At 36.2% G+C, this 16,095-nt stretch overlaps 3 protein-coding genes across 3 annotated transcripts; 1 reads left to right on the top strand and 2 right to left on the bottom strand.

The window, feature by feature from the left end:
- The first annotated feature begins 2,424 nt into the window (after nt 1-2,424).
- Nucleotides 2,425-4,598, top strand: XERICO (RING/U-box superfamily protein). The gene is made up of 3 exons (XM_088876004.1): nt 2,425-2,599; nt 3,460-3,532; nt 3,921-4,598. Exon 3 carries the CDS (start codon nt 3,935-3,937, stop codon nt 4,391-4,393), a length of 459 nt encoding a protein of 152 aa, XP_088732130.1. The 5' UTR covers nt 2,425-2,599; nt 3,460-3,532; nt 3,921-3,934; the 3' UTR covers nt 4,394-4,598.
- A 3,665-nt stretch (nt 4,599-8,263) lies between these two features.
- LOC105178721 (uncharacterized) lies at nt 8,264-10,711 on the bottom strand. The gene is made up of 2 exons (XM_011102252.3): nt 10,340-10,711; nt 8,264-10,207 (listed from the first exon to the last, which is right to left on the bottom strand). The coding sequence occupies exon 2, from the start codon at nt 10,174-10,176 to the stop codon at nt 8,434-8,436; it is 1,743 nt and encodes a 580-aa protein (XP_011100554.1). The 5' UTR covers nt 10,177-10,207; nt 10,340-10,711; the 3' UTR covers nt 8,264-8,433.
- Nucleotides 10,712-13,099: 2,388 nt separating this feature from the next.
- Nucleotides 13,100-16,087, bottom strand: LOC105178722 (ARM repeat superfamily protein). The gene is made up of 2 exons (XM_011102253.3): nt 15,525-16,087; nt 13,100-14,292 (listed from the first exon to the last, which is right to left on the bottom strand). Exons 1-2 carry the CDS (start codon nt 15,902-15,904, stop codon nt 13,467-13,469), a joined length of 1,206 nt encoding a protein of 401 aa, XP_011100555.1. The 5' UTR covers nt 15,905-16,087; the 3' UTR covers nt 13,100-13,466.
- Nucleotides 16,088-16,095: the final 8 nt, after the last annotated feature.

Here is a 16,095-nt window from a genome sequence, read left to right as displayed (position 1 = left end):
ACCTTCTGATTTTGTCACTTCTGCTGTTATCATATATCTGGTTGCTTGTTGTTATATCTTTTGCAGGTTTTATGAACCTCTTTCATAGGTTCAAAAGCTGTCAGCCATATAAACATGATCTCGATGCTAATATTAATGTTCATCTAGTTATCCTTTTGGAACATTACACACATTCTATCTTTATTTTTTTGTACAGATTTATTTACAGGTGTTGTGCGATCCATGATGTGGTGAGATAATAAAAATCTTTTGACTCACCATAATTTCTATAGTACACATGTTCGTGTCTTTTGTTGAAAGGGAGTAGTACTCCTTGTTTAATGTTTTTATTTGTAAGGGAGTAGTACTCCTTATTTATGGCTTTGCTAGAAATTCTAGGGAGGTAGCTCTTCCCATTGTAACTATTTTGTGCATTTTAATATAGAAGAATTAGGGACTCCTAAAAGTTCCCGTCTCTATGTGGTTTTTGTTAAAAAAAAAAAAAAAATAGTGCAAAGTGTATTAAACCTTAAATAATTTGAAAAGGACAAATGGTCTGGCTCTCTAAAACGAGTTATGTGAAGTCCTATTTATAGACTCAGGAATTTATGTTAAGTAGCTCATCTGTCAAAGACCAAATTAGGTAGCTTCCTTTGAGGACGACTTGTGACAAATTGATTGTCCATTGTTCTTGGCTCTTTTTTTTTTTTTTTTTTAAAAAAAAAAAATTATTTATTTATTATGGTAGGTGGTCTTAATTCACCACTTGACCATGTTATGGAATATTCTTGCAATATCAATATATATATATATAAGTTCATATATAGTGTTGCGTATAATAGTTTATGCCGTATATATATACGTATTATGTGTACAAAATTTTTGTTTAAATATAATAATTTAAATTTTATAAACATGAGATATATATAAAATGAAATACGAGATGCAACTCCACTTTATAATAAAAAAATTGAACTATATATATATGAGAAGATCATAATCGGTGGCTTTATACATCAATCATCAACCGAAAAATATTAGGGAAAACAAAAAAAAAATGTAAGTCTTCTCTTGATGTTGTTTTAGCATGTTGAGAGCTATAATATCACTAAAACAATAATAATTTAAAAAGTTACAGCGATAAACAAATCATACTGTTAAAATACTTCTATAATGTTAATATTCTTTTTCTTAAATCTTTGAATTTGTAAAAGGAGGGGGAAAAAAAAGGTCGATTAGTGTGTCCATATACTAAGTTGTCCCTTAGGGGACGCTCCAATAATTTGAGGCTCAATATTTCAGTGTAAAAATGTTGCGTTCATAATTTTTTTACAACGTGTGTGAATGAGTGCGTGCGTGGATTTAAAAAACACACAAAAACCAAGTAGAAGATTGCAACTCAAATGTTGAATATTTGTGCATTAATGGTGCAATTTTGTGCAAGTTAAGGTGCAAAACTTGAAACCCTCCACATATTTCATTCCCTTTCATGTGACTTTCAAGTGCAAAAATGTGTTGCTTCTTCTTCTCTTCCTCCATTTATTTTTTATTTTTAATAAAAATCATTTGTATTTAAATGAGAGTTAAGTTTTACTCTACCTATTTTGGGTAAAGAATACAAGAGAGAAGCACAAAGACTTTACTATATCTCTATTAATGATTTAGGAACGCTCGATACGTGTGTATAATTTATATTATATATTTAATTAAATAATAAAGAATGAATGAATATATTCAATTTTAATGTAAACGAGTAATAAAATAATTGATGTAACAAAATCAAAATAAATAAATATATTGAAGGGTAGTTTAGTCAATTGGATATTGAGACAACTAAAGTTAATTACTATAAAGAGTTGAGCCTTATTTACAAATTCATGAAATTATATATAAGACCTTAAATTTAAGTTAATTTGCACATTAACAAAATTTTAAAGCTGATACTATTGGTCATTTTTTTTTTTGAGGGGTTTAATGCAATTTACCCGTATGATATTTGAACGCATTATCCTCTTATAAAAAAATAATTTACCCTCATATATTTTGTAAATGATGCAATTTACCTTCCGATCTAGGGAGGTAAATTACACCCATTTCAAAAAACACAAAGTTTTAAATTGCTGCATTTTAAAAAATAAAGAGGGTTAAATTGTTACTTTGTTTTGTATAGAAATAATTTGCTTATTTAAAATATCACAAAGAGACTTACAATTTTCCCCCTTCTCTTTTGGGAGGGCAAAAATTCCCATTCTTTTTTGGAATTTAGACTAAATACGTACATAGATGGGGGGGGGGGATATGCAATAGAGGGATAGTTGAAGGGGTATAGTGTAAAAGAAAATAATAGTTTTGGGTACAAAGGTAACATGGAGGAAAGTGATAATTGTGGTGGGGTCAACAGTCCTTTGAGCAGCAGTATAAATGGAGAGACTGATCTTTAAAGAAATTCATAGAATAGATAGAAACAAAGACTTGTTGTATTATATCTGCCATTAATTTCAAACCCCAACTCAACTCAACTCAAAAATAACATTCCAACCTCTTCTTCTTCTGCTTCCTCTTCACAATCTTAAAGATTTTCAAGAACATAAATCTTTCACCTTATTTGTTTTTCAACCCTGTAAGTACTTTTTCTTGGTCTTCTACTTTAAAAAAGAGAGCACCTTTTATGGTTATTATTGTTATTATCTTTTCTGTTTTTCTTTTTTGCCCCATTTAAGTGGGACATATAGCTTGGGGTCTTTTCTTTTGCATTTCTTGGTGGGTTTTTTCATTTGGGAATTAGAGGGATTTTTTGGGGATCTTAAATTTCTAATTTTGTGTGGATCTTTCCATTTTAAGGGCCTGTTGTTGTTTGCTCAACTGATGATGTTTGGTTCAATATTTCATCCTTGCTGTTCTTGTGGTTCTTGTTTGTTCATGATATGTGCTTTGAATTATTGACTTCTTTAATCTAAAAGTTATAACTAATACCTGAATCTATGTGTTCTGAATTGTTCTTTCAAACTAAGTTGAGGAAGTCCTCCACAAGTTCATTAGCAAACTAAGCTTTTCTTGATTCTATTGAATGAAGATAGGCATAGTATATGGTGATGATGTCTATATGGCTTAAGCTCCAGAGGTTTTCTTGATCCTTTTTTTTTTTTCTCCTGGGGTGGGGTTGGGGGGTGGGGGGTTAGGAAATGGAAATATAATTGTTGGGGTTCTGGAAAGTTTGTTTCACCACATTTATCCATCTGTAATAATGCAGGGTGGGTTCTGCCCCCTTCACCTTTTGCCTTGTGGCAAGACACTTGGCTGTTTATTTATTGGTTGTTGACAGATAAATACCACACTGGCCCCTGCTAAAAATGCATACATTAATTATTTACTTGACACTTCAACTGGGAGTGAGCCCCTCTTTTGATTTGTGATTTGTTGCATAGATTGGTTGATTTATATGGCCTTCTAAACAACCTTGTTGCTTCTATTTATTTGCAGTGTGTTGCTGTGGTGCATTAGAAGCAATTTCTTGGTAGAGTTTTTGTGTGTTGAACTACAGTCAATTCTCAGAGTAAGTTTATGCATCTGATGGACTTGTTTCCTTCTTATACTCTGAAAACAAGTCGTTAGAATTGGTTCCTCAATCACGGTACAAACTCTTAATGTGTCTTTGATGATTGCTCTTGAAATTAGTCTTGTGTTGGATGCTGCATTAGCTGTTCTGTTTTGAGCATGTTTTGTTTTGGTTTCAGCTCGAAATGTTTACTTGTTTGTTTGAAATTCATGGAAAGATCGTGTTTTTGAAGAGAAAAAGATGTGTGAGATGGGTTTAGTTTCTTTTAGTCTTATCTCTTCAAAGCTACATTCTTGGACAATGAAATAAGTTTGCAATCAAATTTGTCGTTCTTGGTGGTTTTTGTATCACTTTGGCTGACTCAAAACTTCGATTTTTCTGTTAGGTTTGGGTGTTGAAATGGCTATCTCATCGTATCCGACTCCAGCCGATGCTGGCGTACTCTGTGTAATTCTAGCAAACACAGCGATATCCATCTCCATCGTCAAGGAAATCGTTCGCTCTATACTTCATGTCATCGGCATCCACATTGCGTCATGGGATGAATTCTCGGTCGAGCCCTCAGACTCAGCTGACCAATGTTGTAGAAGTCCCTCAGAATCATACATGGACGAGTTCAGAAGCCGAACTCCAGCAATCCAATACGACTCTGTCTTCATGTGTGGATGCCCCAAACAAGAGTGCTCCATCTGCCTGACTGAATTCGAGCCAAAGGCAGAGATCAACCACCTCTCTTGCGGCCACGTTTTCCATAAGTTGTGCCTCGAGAAGTGGTTGAACTATTGGAACACGACATGCCCTCTTTGTCGGAATTCCATGATGCCTCAAGAAGTCGAAGATGACGCCTGTCCTATGTGAGTGAGCGACTTTAAACAGAATTCTCGATGAGGAAGTCCTTGCTTTGTACAGCATAGTGTTTATATCTGTAAAATCGCAAACGTTGGGTCGTCTAGTTTGATGCGCCTGTATTTTGAGCTGCCAATGATTATGCGTCCTCTCGTAGCGACGGGCCAGCTTGACTGATATCTGTATTCTGTGAATATAGTGTGAAAGTTTTCTGAAACTCGATGCATCTGAGGTTTTAAATGTCTCACGTTGTTTTATTTACGTAATCATCTCCTTTTCTTCTCTTTCAACATTAGCATGTTGCACCTTTAGTCGTCTGGTCGAGAAATTCTATTCACCTGTCATGTGTGATTCATTCATCATGTAATTCATGAACAGTTCAGAAAAAGTGATCGATCATATACACAACATAGACAACAATTTATTTATTTATTTACCTCATAGAACTTGTCGTCATAAAGTTCAGACAAAATTTAGCAACACAAGCTATATCGAATACGTAAATTCCAAAAGAACAACAAAGCAACAACACCACAATCTAAAACCAGGAAGTGTCTATTCGCACAACAAAGCAACAACACCACAATCTAAAACCAGGAAGTGTCTATTCGCATTACGGTTAGGTAATATAGGTTACTCAAGCGCCTTCGGTGTGCCCAGCAATGAGCTGAGTTTGCAGAGTCTCACATATCTGAGCAGACTAGTCCGCCAGCTCCGACAGCTTCGAGCCAACGGACAAGCTGCTACGTCTCAGCCCGTAGCTTGATCGATGGTTCCGACACCTGAAGGAGCCGACATGTGTTGTTGGCGAACACAAGCAGTTGTTCTTTAAGTCGATGGTCTTTTTCAAGCCGGGCGACAAGGGTATGGAGGATAGAGTTTTGGGGGTGCTTATGCATAGATGCATCATCTCTGGTCTCTCTGGCTTTTCTTTCGGCTTTGATTCTTCTGCCATTCTTGTGATCTACAGCAGATTCCTCTGGAAAAACAGCCCGTTACATCATTCAATACATCAACATGTCTAATACACATTATAAGCACGAAGAAGGTACGGATATTACCCGAGAAACGTTACGAGTCGAATGAGTTGCAAAGGCTGTCGAATCTCAGGCAATCTCTTCTTTCATACGAGGAAAAAGATGGAGTATTTGGTCAGCCTAATACAACATAGAACTTGTGTGTTTCTTTCTCTGTTTTTATTAGCGTTTCCAAGTTTATATTGCGATGTTGCTGTCAAATCCTAAGTTTCAGGCACGAAAAACTGTTGACCATTGTTAGAAGAGAAGGAGTTGGCAAAGAGGACACCAATAGTGAGACTGGGTGGTTCAAATTATCAACTCATTATTTCGAAATCTGAAAATTTATGTAATTTTTGTATTGTATTAAATTATCAACTCATTATTTCAAAATCTGAAAATTTACGTAATTTTTGTATTGTATCAAATTAAGTAAAGAATTCTTTTTCGAACAGAGACAAAATTAATACGAGGACTGGACTCAGACTGAATGTCACTCCTTCATTTATCCGTAATTTCAAATTTTATGTTCGGGTTAATTACATTTACACTTCCTCTGAAAATATAAAATTATATTTTTCTTCTAAAAAAGTTCTAAAATTATACTTACAATTCCTTCGAAAATTTACTATTTACACTCGACTTGCTTTCATTAAATTTTGGACAAAAAATGCCGGCTTTAGTAAAAAGATCACTTAAATTTTCAGTTTTACTTCTGTTTAACATTCTCATGTTTAATTTTGTATTTGTAAAGAAAATGTATAAGTGTATTTTTAAAATTCTTTTGAAGAAAAGTATAATTCACATTTTTAGAAAGGGTCTAAGTGTAATGAACCTTTTTATGTTTTTATGACATGTATTATATTATTACTATAGCAGGTATATATTTAAGGGAAGGGCGTAGTTAATGCTTCCTATGAGTTAAATACAACTCAAATCTATACGTAGAGAGACCTATATGGCAAGAAATCATTAAAATTACCCGAAAAAAACTCAGTCATTGCCGTTTGATGCTTAAGTTAAATAGACCGTAAGATGAAAATATTTAAGGTCTTAAGAAATGACTAGGGTAGTAAAAGTTGTACTTGCAACTTTGGGAGGTACTATTTATAAAATTGTTCTAATTATACAATTTTACGTGAATAACAGACACGAAAATAAGGATAGTTATGATCAGTCCATATACATTAGGGTCTTGAACGTACCCGAAGTGAATAATGCGAGTCCAAAGTCGTCTACAATTTAGTTGAGCTGAAAGCGTCGACTTTGATACAATTTTCGGGAGATTCTTCTTCTAAAAGGAACATCTAAAAAGCGATTTGTTTTATTTGTATTCAAATAAAAAGTTGAAACAGGTGTTATGGGTATAATTTTATTCACATCTTAAATCTAGGAATTTGCTCATATTCCATGAAGAAGCCTAATGAAATCAAAGTTTCACTACTAGTTAGTTGAAAACATTATTTTTCCAATCTTTAATAAAAATAAGAAAATATCTGCTTCACTCCTCAAGAATCTAATTTCATCACCACCAATAAAAACTTACTTTGTTTTTGTTCTTCTTTTTTTTTTTTTTTTTTTTGATATGGTGGAATCCAGAATTTTGAACACGTCTTACAGTCCTCCAATCTTGTAACGTGCCTGCAACTTAAATTGAGCAAAAAGGAATTTTCTGCACATAAAAAATTGCAATGCTTTGTCAAGGTTACTTGCATCCATGATCTACCTCCAGTTTAGTTTTTGATGTGGGATCTATAATAAAATCATCTGCTTAACACCGCATTCGTAGTTCAAGTAAAATCATACAACTCGACCCATCAGGTGGTAAAATTGTACAACTCGACCCATCTCCATACCCAATGATAACTTTTGCTGCCCTAACTTTCCTCACGGGGTTTCACTTCTAAATGACCTAATTGATTAAGCATTGTTACAATCAAGACATTTCCGATATTATTCTTAGGAGCTCTATCTTACGAGACTTATTTGGAGGTCGTCCAAGACTTCCAGACATGATTCGGAATTTATATAAGACCAGAGTACTTGATTAAATCAATAGTAAGCCCGGGCCTGACGATTGCATAATTAATTATTGAAAGAATTTTGATATTGAAATGGTTAATTTTAGAAATGATGATTATAGCTTTTAGATTCACAATTTCATAATTAATTGTTCCGTTAAGCTGCATATCTTTTTCTTGTTCTTCATAGCCTACTTGTGACCTTATGGAATTGAAGCAGTCGGAAGCTCCAAAACTATGAACAAACGTCTGCAAACAGAACACATCCGACTTGCTCTGCATAAGTTGATGGCACACAAACAAGAATGAAGTGCAACTTAGAACAACAGAAGGATTTTCCTCTTATATTATACCAGAGAACAATGGAATCAACAGGCAATCAATATACTAATGTAGCAGAAGATATCATTGACAGCACGTCGAAGTAGATATCTAACAGCAAGTCGAACTTCAGAGGGAAGCTCCATTGAACTCTTTCATAGGCCTTCGACAATAGAAAGAAACTCAGGCCTAGCATATTAATTCTGAACAAAACAAGGGATTTAACTACAGAGTTATCCATGATTCATTAGAGATGGCTTTTCTCAAATTTATACCACAAACTAGATAATGAAAGAGGTTTGAAGATATGAACATTGTCAAGAAGAGAAATATGTTTTCAACGCATTGCAGCAGCAAAAACTAAAGGACCATTTAACAACCAGTCATGGACAACATTTTCCAAGAAAATTGTACTCAAGAGTTGATGGAGTAATAGTTTTGCACCTAAAGATTGGATGGTGAAGCACCGGTGCAGAAGTGAAATTTAACAGGCACATTGCAACAGTTTGCACGACACTAACCAATGAAACAAATATGCCGGTTTCTTTGAAGTACAAATATCGTGGAAAGCTTCTCAAAGTAACCTATCAATAATGAAAACGAAAAAGGGAAATCAACACGTACATGACATAAGAGTACATAGGCCATTATCCAAAACTAGCATCAATGTGTACTGAACCTCATCGTTTGTAAATTAACTGGCAGACGTGCATGTATTGATTCCATCCTTGCAGTCCTTAGTCAGATCATTGAAAGTCTCAATCTGCTTTTTCCCCCTCAAGAACACTTCAGTATCAACAGATACCCTCATGTAACCGTCAAAGTCGACTGGATTTCCATTATTGAGCTTAGTCATCTCAGCATACCAATCACTGTTGGAATCCCAGAGATCTTTATATTCATCAAGAAAGTGAGTGGAATACTTGTCCTTCAACGGATCAAAAAAAAATGTGTCTGGCTCATTTGTTGCAATATACAGGTTCCTTCCATCTTCAATTTTGTAGTTCAATGTCGACAAAAGGGCTTCTGGAGAAGTGTCTCTATCGAGATTAGGCCACAGCTCCTTGTTGCTTGCCTTCTCCCCTCTTTCAACATGAACGGCATCAAAATCCCAATTCATTCTCGCAGCAATAGCAGAAGCAATATCCAACAACCGTCTCGACTTCCAAACCATTTTCCATGGCCGTTCAATAACAGATTCTGTCTCGCCTTCACAAACTCGGTACCAGTAGTTATCTGGCTCGACAGATCCAAACTTCCTCATGATCAACGTATCCTTAGAATCAGCTAGCTTCATTGGCGTGACCCTAAAATCCTCCACAAGGTGGAGACTCAATCCATCTTTTTTTTGCCACTTGCTCCACTCCGACCAAAACTGATTTTGTTCCAAGACAGATGTTGAATCCATCAAGTGCTCGAAGTCGAAGTAAAACCTGAAATCTTTACCTTCCTCATCCTGTCCTGACGAAGTGTAGATCTTAGACAAACAAATGCTCAGATCCATCACTAGCGTACGATTCAAATACTGTGCCTCGCCCAGCATACACATGAAACTCCAGAGATATTGATTCATGCTCTTGCACCTATCCCCACCACCAGAATATAACAAGTACTTCCCTTGACTAAACGAACTCTCCGATTCGACTGTAGGAAGCGCATCATTCACAGTTTCCCCAACCTCCGGCAGGGCAATAGGATTATCCTCCATCTTTGCAGGCACCTTTTCAAATCCCTCCCTATCCTTCTCCCGATTCTTTCCCCTCCCTCTCCCTCTCCTCTTCCTGGCATTCCCTCCCGAATGATAGTCTCCTATTCCAGCCACGCTAAGTGTGCAATTCTCTGACCTTACAACTGTAAAACTCCTATAATCCTTATAAAATGCAGCAGCCTTACCTTCCTTGGGCCTAAACCGCCAAGCCATATGGCAAGAACTATCATTATTTCCCCGAACTGGTTTCCCGAACCGGTAGAAATGATGTTCCTTAAACTTCTCAATTGCAGACCTCATCAAGAGATGGAACACATCAGGATCACGACAGTTAATCGGGTCATCGATCCTACAATCCCGAGCCTCAGAGGCCACCTCTACCTCCTCAGGCTCCGTGGATACGACTGCAGAATCGACATCCGAAATGTTAATAAACGTGTCGAATGCGGTCTGATTGGAGGCTACAAAGTCCTCACCGGTCTTAACAACAGCAATATCAGACTTAAAAGTAGCATTGGAGTCGGATGTGAGAAACGTCGTGATCTTTGAGGAAGGGTGAAACAAGGGATCCTCAGGCTGATAAGTAGCGGCAATTATAGTGAAAACTAAAACCCCAACCACAAATAAAGTGAAACAGAGGTTCCCTATCATTGCCAGAGCATTCTGACCAAGATTTTCAGCCCTGAAACTTCCATTCCTAGACAACGTCAACGAAGGCCGACTCAGCATTTTCTTTCTACTTTGTTCTGTTCTCCTAATACTGTAAAAATGACCAAAAAATGAACAAAAGAGAAATCAAACAACAGAGTTGAGAAGCGCAGAAACAGCGGAAAGGGCTTGTAATTAAGCACAAATGGAGTTCAAAAAATGCCAAAAGGAGCAAGGAAGAGACCTGGGGCTGCACAGATCTGCTTGAAATGCGGCTGTAGATACAAAGATCTGTATCTAAATTGCGGGTAGCTATTACCTCATGCAATGATCAGAGAGAGAAAGAGAGAGAGAGAGAGAGAAGATCAGTTCACCAGCATTCTTCTCTCTTGTTTTTCCTCAGTTTTTCTTTTCAGTATTCTCTCAGTGGAAGAGAGAGAGAGAGGACTGAGGAGCGTGAGGTATCAGCCGCTTCAAAATCTGGAAGTGATGATGGAGAACTACAAGGTGTGTTGCTAAAATGAGCCGGGGGTGATGGTACTAGGAGTGTCCATAGTTCCTTGTTTGGTAAAATTTCTTGCCATTTCAATTAAAAATTTAAAAATTCAAAAGGTGAAAGAAAAAGTACTGTAAGTTCACTGAGCTATGTGGTTGGCGTCTTCCGGACTACCAAACGCAGCCCAACAGGAATGCGGAGATTGATGCAACGTAGGGCGTTGATTTCTTTGGTACTGGCGCAATGCGCACTCGGTGCAATGGGAATACGCTCCGTCACAATTAAAATAAGCGGGGGAAGTGACTGGTGGCGGTGTATAGAATACGCACTGTATGTGCACCGACACCGACAGCTAGCAGTGGCATAAATGTCATTTCGAGTCAGACTCTATATCGTGTTGGTAATGGAAGTTGGACTACTTCATAATTTCGATATGCCACAGTACCCTACCTCGACTTTTTAATTTAGCCTACACTAATAAGTTGACTTTCTCAAACTAATTTATTTAGGAATAATTACACTTTTCTTCATTAAAATTTAATATAATTATATATAAAATTTTTATAAATTAAAAATTATAGTTTCTGTCATTAAAATTTATTTTTATCTAATAAATAGATAATTTATAAGTAAAAGTTTGCTGATATTGATGAAAAAATGAAATAAAAATTAATGTTTGTCATCAATTGACTTATTACTGACTGATTGGCCAAATCCAACAATTTTTTTTCTGATTAAACTATTATATAGATAAAGATATATATCCTTACATGCATTAACGTGTGTAGGAGGATAATTTGGTCATAAAAAAAATTATTTTATTTATAATAAATCGGAAAAATCCAAATATTTATTAATTTTTTTATTAATATCAACGAATTTGGTGAATTTTGATTAAAGGAAGAACTTATTTATGAGGAGTAAATTTTTCAAATTACAAGAGGCCTATGTATAATTTCACCAAATCTCAAGAGAAGGAAACGTAATTATCCTTTTTATAAAAAAAAAATTAAAAGTTTTGATACACTTCATTAAAGATATCCTATATGATATATGATGGATAAAGGCAAAATTATACTTTTTAGTCTCATTAAATAGAATCATTCTCACTTTTAATTCCTCATTATATGAAATTGACACTTTTAATCTCAAAATTTTGATACTATTCGTCCTGCGTTGTTAAACATTAAAGAAAACTATTAGTCAACGAGTGTCAACTTGATCATTAAATGTCCAAATTTTATTTTACCTCTAAATTTTTCAAAAAGGGTGAAAAACCCAATAATGTGTTTCAAAATAAGTTAAAACCAACATATCTTTATTAAAAAAAATCTTTTTGATTCAATTTAACTAAAATAACTTTCTCAATAATATAAATTGAGTCCAAAAAGAATTTTTCTTTTAGAATATATCATATTTAGCATATTTTTAAATACAAGAACTTTTTAATATTTTTTGAAAAATATAGGGGATAAAATAAAATTTGCACATTTATTTGTGTTTTCATTTTCAATTTTAAGTGAAATTTTTTTATTTTCAATTATGTAAAGATTTTCATTTGAAATGAGAATAAATTTGGATTAGTTAAGGAGATTGTCTTTTATATTAAATTTGTGGTGTTAAATCAATATAATTCCATTGGGAATATATATGAATAAATATGTTTTTACTTTAAGCACGGTTTCAAAAACTGAATACTGAAAATAAAAACACAAACAAATAGGAAGAGCACCTAATACCTCTTTCGTTTGTTTCCATCCAACAAACAAATCAATCAATTAATAAATTCACAAAATTTGCCGACACCACAAAAGAAAATGAATAAAAATCTATATTTACTCCAATTAACTTATAAAAGATTAATGTAGGTTAAATAAATATGACTAAACTAACAATTAATGCATGTGATATTACTAAAATAAACTATAAGGCTAAATAGTGTAATCCATCTAATAAAATGATATGCAATAAATTTGTACTTAATCAATGTGGGGTAGATATGGAATTTCATTCAACTATTTTTGTTGATGTCGGCAATTCCGTGAATTTACTAATAAATGGATATATTCGTTGGGTAGAGACAAACGCAAGTAATACTAAGTGTAATTTTTCAAACCATGTAAGGAAGTCTATATGTCATTAGACTAAGGAGAGAACGGTATAATTATCTCTAAATACATCGGACATCTAGTTAAGAGAGGTGTTGTGGATGGCATAGCAGACCAAAAAATTGGTCCAAAGGTTTACATGAATAAGCAGATATCTCCCTGTACAATAAACCAGAAGAAAACATCTTAGAAAACAACGTAGATACTGCTAACGTAAATAAGGAGATGGAAAGCAACCGTTGAAACCTTAGATAGAAGCTAAAATGTTAACACCACTCCTCTACTGCACAAGTTATGGCGAATAAGTTAACTTTCTCACTTGCTTGATCGCATTAAGGTCACAAAAATCACCTTGTAAGGACTGAAATTAGTGGTAAGCTTCCTGCTCGGAGACGACGGCTAAGTAGGCAATATGTCATTTGAGCACAGGGGCTAAAGCTAAATTACCATTACATGAGCATAGTTTGTAATTCTACTGACTGTAACTAAGAAAAATATACAAGTAACAGCATTCACACAGGAGTATGGGGCCATGGTTGAAATCGTAAATTCTGAGTAAGGTCATGAAAAATCACCTCGCAGATATGCAGAAGCATTAGCTAACTCAAGATGTTTATTTCTGTGCCAGATCTATGCAGCAACATCCATGCATGATTTCGATCTCGCGGAAGCTACACGAGTTGAAAAACATGTAACACATCCTCAAGAGCTCGTCCTTTACTTGTTTCGTCTACTATGTACTTTGATGTTGGAAAGCTTTTGATTCTTCATGTATACTGAACCATTGCAGGTGTAGAAGGTGAAGTTCTAAGCTTTATTCGGCTTAAGCTGACCTCCATACTCTTTTGAACCATGTCATGTAATAGTCTCTTTGCAGTTTCTGCAGCCTTATCAGTCCCATCAACGTGTGCAGCAAAGTCGTAAACAATCCTCTCCAATTCAGAGGATGTCAATCTTTTCTCGGGAGAGGAGTTCCGAAGCAAATCCAAGAGAGTCCGAGCTCTATCCTGCGCTGCAGGAGTACCCTCTGCAGTCAGCCGCAAAAGGCCTGGTATTGCACCTTCTTTAAGGATAAGGTCCCTGTATTTATCTCGAGAGCTCTGACACAAGGACAGCAAAGCTCCAACTGCATGAGACATGCTGATAGAAGATCCATCTTCTACAGTTTCCACTAAAGCTAGAATTCCACCATTCACATTCGTAATTGCATGTCTTCCTTCCTCAGAACCAGAAAAGATCTCAAGTAGGAAAGTAGTTTTCTCAGCAAACTTGGAGTACTTCTTGCATTCTTTCAGGAGGTCAATTAGAGGAGGCACTGCTTTAGCATCAAGAACCAGCTTAGGCTCCTCTTCGCAGGTTGAAAGATTGTAAAGGGCGGTGACAGCATCAACTCTTCCTTGAACGCTTCCAGAGCATAGGACCTGCACCAGCAGAAGTGCAGCGCCTGAAGCAGCAATAGTTGGCTTATTAGATGCAGCAGATGACAGTGACAGAACTGCAGCAGCTGCTAATTCTCTCAGATTGCCATTTGGATATTTGAGGAGTTCCACAAGAGGAGGAACAGCACCAGCAGTAACTATCTTGATCTTGTTTCTGATACATAAGTAAATAATACCGTGCTAAGAGTTAAATTGACAGCAATGGATCAAGCAAAGAGTGGTGACATATAAGTGAGCATAAACACAACATGAAAAAAAAGACTACAGAGTACAACTTCATATGCTACCAGATGCAGACAAAACCTTGAGAATATACTGTCGCAATATTGTTAACAGGAAACCTCAAACAGATTCAGGTAGAAGTGTGCAATAAATTATGCCATAAGACAATTGAATCATTAGCCTTCAGTGTCTGCAATACCAAACTCAACATGACATCCAGCTTGAATTCCATGATATAAGCCATATATGGTAATGGACAAACTGACATGATTGGGATCCTTCACAGGAACGACAACAATGCTAGGATGCAGTAGCATTCACACACATGCTTCAATCAAAACCCTCATGCTACATTGGATGAAAGGATTTGGATTAGAAATAAGGATTTGGAGAAAATATTTAGAATAACTATACTCAATGAAATTGAAGCCAACACAATTGCACCAAATATGGTTCAAAATAGGAGTTCAAGGATTTGAAACTCTATAGAATTATCCAGGCAAGTTGAATGAAAGGATTGGTTATTACAAAACTCTGTAACTCCAAATCCAACACTCCAAATATAACCTCAATGAAGTATCACCATGGATGCTTCGGAATTGGACCCAAAACAAAAAGCAAAGAAATTATCTTTGAGTTAAACTTAAAGAAATCATGGGGGACACTCTCACTACCTTCCATTTCCCAACTTCCACCACTCAAATGGGAATTTAGCTGGTTGCACCAAGAGCTACACATACAACCACACAGGCGTAACAGATACATAGATGTCAAAACAATTGCCAATGCACTTTGAGTATTCTGGACAAGATTAAACACACGGAATCTGGAAATACAACATTTGCCAATCAACCAAAAACACAATCCCTCCGGAATACCAATCGGTAATATACACTTTAACCCAGATTCGATATATGAAAACCTTGAATTTCTTCATCAAGCAGTGAAGGAAATGTATGTGATGACGCTAATAAACACATCTTATCATCAATCTCCAATCCGAATTAGGTACCAAATTACTCATTCCATCATTTCACCTTGACTCTAATTTCGCATAAAACAATCACCATGTACACTTCCAAGCACTAATTAACTCACAAAACCAAAAGTTCATATGCCAAATACTTTTCTCAACATAAAGGCGGGAAAAGATAGAGCTGAAACCTCTGATTCCGAGCAGCCAGATTGAGAAGCGCAAGAAGCGCAGCCTCACGAGCTACGAGAGGAAATGAGCTGTGAAGCATCGAAACGAGCGGCTCAATAACTCCGGCGGCGGCGAAGCGGCAGCGCACTGCGGACTTCGAATTGGAACTGGAGGACTTTCTGACCAGCCCCCTCACGTCTATCGCCGCCTCCATTTTCGCCCTCAGATCCCCACTGTTCAGCTTCCTCGCCACCTCCTCCACCATCATTTTCCGACTCCACGGCGGCGGCGGCGGCATATCCTTACTATTATTCTCGCCTTCTGCTTCCTCTTCTTCCTGCTTTTTCAGCATTGCCTCCTCCTCATCCTCTTCCTCCTCCATTTCTCTCTCTAAAACCATAATTGCTGACGATTTCTCTCTCTAACCGTCAGTATTTTTGCATATACGGAAAGGATATTCGATCTTCTTCGTCGGCGGGAAGATTTTGGACGTTTCGCTTTAGGTGTTGTACCACGTCCCGGTTCGCTAGCCCTCTGCAGTGGGCTTGCCTACGGTTCCTGCAGTACGAACTGAGGGATCAACTGCTGTTG

This window comes from Sesamum indicum, linkage group LG12, assembly GCF_026168435.1.
Source record: "Sesamum indicum cultivar Baizhima isolate 11 linkage group LG12, ASM2616843v1, whole genome shotgun sequence".
NCBI lineage: Eukaryota > Viridiplantae > Streptophyta > Magnoliopsida > Lamiales > Pedaliaceae > Sesamum > Sesamum indicum.
This window is presented reverse-complemented; position numbering and strand designations above follow the sequence as displayed.